The 4,129-nt window shown below is 40.1% G+C and overlaps 1 protein-coding gene across 1 annotated transcript; it reads left to right on the forward strand.

Moving 5' to 3' along the window:
- The first annotated feature begins 912 nt into the window (after positions 1 to 912).
- LOC130047638 (E3 ubiquitin-protein ligase TRIM71-like) lies at positions 913 to 2,929 on the forward strand. Its single transcript, XM_056143016.1, has one exon. The coding sequence runs from the start codon at positions 913 to 915 to the stop codon at positions 2,578 to 2,580; it is 1,668 nt and encodes a 555-aa protein (XP_055998991.1). The 3' UTR covers positions 2,581 to 2,929.
- Positions 2,930 to 4,129: the final 1,200 nt, after the last annotated feature.

A 4,129-nucleotide genomic window follows, 5' to 3' on the forward strand; every position in this document is an offset into this window, starting at 1 on the left:
TGTTTATAAATATATGCATGTTTTATTTTTGATGCTTTGAAGTAAAATATACATAAAAAAGTTAATATCGCAATTTACCGTGCATGAGTAAAATATTTCACAAATATAGATAATGGCCCTTTACAAAGCGCCCTGTAATGTAGAACTATAAGCCACAGGTCTTCAGATATGACGATGGAAACAGGGGTCCCGTGTCATGGTGGGCGTTGTCAAAATAAAGAACCCTCACTGTTACGAGTCAAACGGGGACCCACTGAATGACACCCCCCCCCCCCCTCTCCTCTCCAGTGTCGTCAAGTTGACCTTGCAAATTTTTCTTTTGTACCTTAAACGCAATATTATTTGTGTGCACGGGGCGTAATTACAATAAGTATAATTAAAGAAAGCAGTTATTCATTGTATACATATTTGATTGCATTTTATTTTTTATGAAAGGAAATTCTATCTTCTGACGGAAATGTTGACACAGCTACCCAACGTGATTCAGGTCAAAACAAGTTTTAAAACTATTTAGACAATCGATAACACGTAGATAGTGTATACAGGCTGACACGCCGCACAGGTATTTAATTCTCAGGACTAGACGGAAGGTCGAAAGAACAGGGAGGCCATGTTGAATTTTAAGGTGAGACAAAATTATATATACGCATTCTGACATTGTAGTGTTAGTAGTATCGATATTTCTGTGATTAATGAGATAGATCTGATCACTTAACCTGTGATCAACGGAATCGATCTGCTCACTTCGTTACTAATTTCATAAAATTTCATTTGAAATATCAAATTCAATGACCACAGTGTTTCATATCATGCTATAATTCTAGCTTCTCAATTGTTTTGACCTGTCAACGTCTCTAATTAAGATTCTTTTTTTATTGACAGTAAACTTTTCGTGTGATCCCGCCATCAGAAATGCATCCCCGGCGCAGTGCTCAGGAAGTCCTACTGTGTGACCTCTGTGAAACTGTCCCCCTACAGAGTCACTGTGAACTTTGTAATATAAATCTCTGTGTTAACTGTGCAGTAAAGCATCTCTCAGACTCGTCTAAAAGACACAATGTCGTGCCGTTTTTACAGAGAAAGGTTACCCCTAACTACCCAAAATGTCCGAAACACCCCGAAAAACACTGCGAACTTCACTGCGAGGAATGTAACATTCCTGTCTGTTCTACCTGCGTCTCCTCAGGTAAACACAAAGGTCACGATATGTCAGATATCCTGGAAAAACTCAGCGCTAAAACAGAAAGTTTACAAAAAGATCTAAAAGAACTCGAGACAAGAATTTACCCGCGATATGAAGAAATGGCCTCCGATGTGCAAACTGAAAAAGCCGAGTTAGAAACGAAATACGGGAAACTGACCACAATTGCTGACCAACAAGGAGAAATCCTACACCGGGAGATTACCGCCATTCTAAACCGACGGAAATCCGCCATTGCGGAGATGAAAACTAAACATCTGGACGCGCTAAATAAAAATACAGAAGAAATCACACAGAAAATGGCGGAACTCAAACAGATCATGTCCGACTTGAAATCAATCCTAAAATTAAATGACGTCTCCTTAACCTCTACTTACAAATCTAGGAATTCTGAATTTAGAACATTACCGCCTAAAGTCCGAGTTACATTACCGAGTCTCTCTCCTCAGAAAATAAACAAAGGTCAGCTCAATGAAATGTTTGGTTCTCTGCCGCCATTATCCATTAACACAGAACATGGCGACACAATGAAGTCAGCAGAAGCTGTATCGTCTCCTCCAGTCAAACCACTGCTTGATGAGCCGCGCGTCACCGCCGCCATAGACACTGGGTATGATAGATGCACACTATACAGTGTTAGCTGTCTGAGTGAAGATCAAGTCTGGACATGCGGGTATAAGAAAACCATGAAGCTGCTCAACCTCCAGAGTAAACTACTGACATCAATACAAACCAAGTCAGGGAGAATACCAACAGACATAGCAGTGACACGGGACGGAGATCTTGTTTATACTGACTATAGTAATAACACCGTGAACTTAATTAAGAATAAACAGATACAGACCGTGATCACACTACAGGGGTGGAGTCCTCTCTATGTCTGCTGTACCGCGGGTAACGATCTCCTGGTTACCATGATCAGTGATGATGAAACACAATACAAAGTCGTGCGTTACTCCGGCTCCACAGAGAAACAAAGCATTCAGTTTGATGATCAGGGTCGTCCTCTCTACTCATCTGGTTATAACGAAAAATACCTCAGTGAGAACAGGAACCTGGATATCTGTGTGGCTGACCGGTCAGCTAGTGCAGTAGTGGTGGTCAATCAGTCAGGAAAACTCCGATTTAGATACACTGGTCATCTCTCTAATACCAAGCAATCATTTGATCCAGTCGGCATCACTACAGACAGCCAGAGTCACATCCTGACAGCAGACCCTAACAATCAGCGTATCCACATCCTAGATCAGGACGGACAGTTCCTCCGTTACATTCACTGTGATTTATTCGGTCCATGGGGTTTATGTGTGGACATCAGAGACAACCTCTTTGTGGCTGAGTGTTACACTGCTAAAGTGAAGAAAATCCAATATCTATAATCACAGTGTTAATTACACAGCTCTACAGTGTTAATTACATCTACCAACACAGTGTTAATTACATGTCTAATCACAGAGTAAATTACAACACCGTGTTAATTACATCTACTTGTTAATTACAGTCCTGTGTACATAACAACCCTATGTTAATTACAATCCTGTGTAAAATACAGCCCTGTGTTAATTACAGCCTGTGTTAATTACAGTCCTGTGTACATTACAGTCCCCTGTTTGTGATGTGTAACATGTACTTGTGTTTGTGAGTTTAACAGAACATTATTTTGTTTTTGAATTAATTCAATATGTGTTTGATTTTACAATGTATATATTAGATAAACATGATACAGAGTTCAGTCTTACATTATTACTGAGTACTTACTTAGATTTGTAGTACTGTAACAGAGAGTGACCCCAAACGTCCAGTCTTCATCACAGGTCTTCAGATTCAAGGTCACAGTCTTCTGTTGACCATCAATAACATCACACCACTTATCTAAATCTCCACCGTCCTACAAAATAAACAAAGTGTAATCATATCAAACTGAATTGTCAAGGATAGTCTGCGATATATTTACATGTTTAAATAGATGTCAATGTAATGGGAAGGAAAAGACGATATGGCTGAACCGGTGTCACAACGGGGATCGAATCCAAGGCCTTCGTTCCCACGATATGAAAGGACCAGGGATTGGACCCGAGACCCCTGTATTACTAGTCAGGTGCTCTAACCACTGAACTATCCAGATTGATATCAATGGTTTGACTGGACGAGGAATCAAACCCGAGACCCCTGTATTACATATGTAATAGTCAGGTGCTCTAACCTCTGAGATATCCACACCGATATCCACAGTACAAAGGGAACTTTTCCCATTACAATTTGTCTGTTGTTATTAACTTTTCGCATTATGATCTTCTCTGGGAATTCAAGTTTGTTCAAATGAAGGATCAAAGGGGAAATAATCAAGAAAAGAGAAAAATAGGGTGGGGTCACTTAAAAAATCTTCTCAAGAACCACTGGGCCAGAAAAATTGAGATTGATGTAAAAGTTTCCTGATATGTATCATAGATACAAGTTTGTTAGAACCATGGTCTGCCTGGGGTGGGGTAGGACGTCATCAGGAGATCAAAGTTTTACATGGAGATAGAGAGGAAAAATCTTCACAAGACTAGAAGGTCATAATTAATCACATCAATATGCAAGCATGCCCAGGTAGTACAGATTCAAGTTTGTTCAAGATGTTGTCCTGGGGGGGGGGGGGCAATAATGGACACAAGTTTTATACGGGGATATTTAGGGACACGTTTTTGAAATTCTTCATCTCAACAACAGCAGGGTCATGTTAATATGCAAACACGTTCATATAGTGCAGGTAATTCACTTAAACAAATCATTTTCAAGTGTAGCAGGTGTGCGGATTTAAGTGCTTATTCTCTTGCGACTATATCCGGGGAGGGGGGCATATTGTCCTGTCCTGTATGTCTGCCCCTTACTTTAACATTGCTACATGTGTACTAACTTTTGAATTGTGGGTCATATGCCTCTCAT

The sequence above is a fragment of the Ostrea edulis genome, chromosome 7 (genome assembly GCF_947568905.1).
Source record: "Ostrea edulis chromosome 7, xbOstEdul1.1, whole genome shotgun sequence".
Lineage (NCBI taxonomy): Eukaryota > Metazoa > Mollusca > Bivalvia > Ostreida > Ostreidae > Ostrea > Ostrea edulis.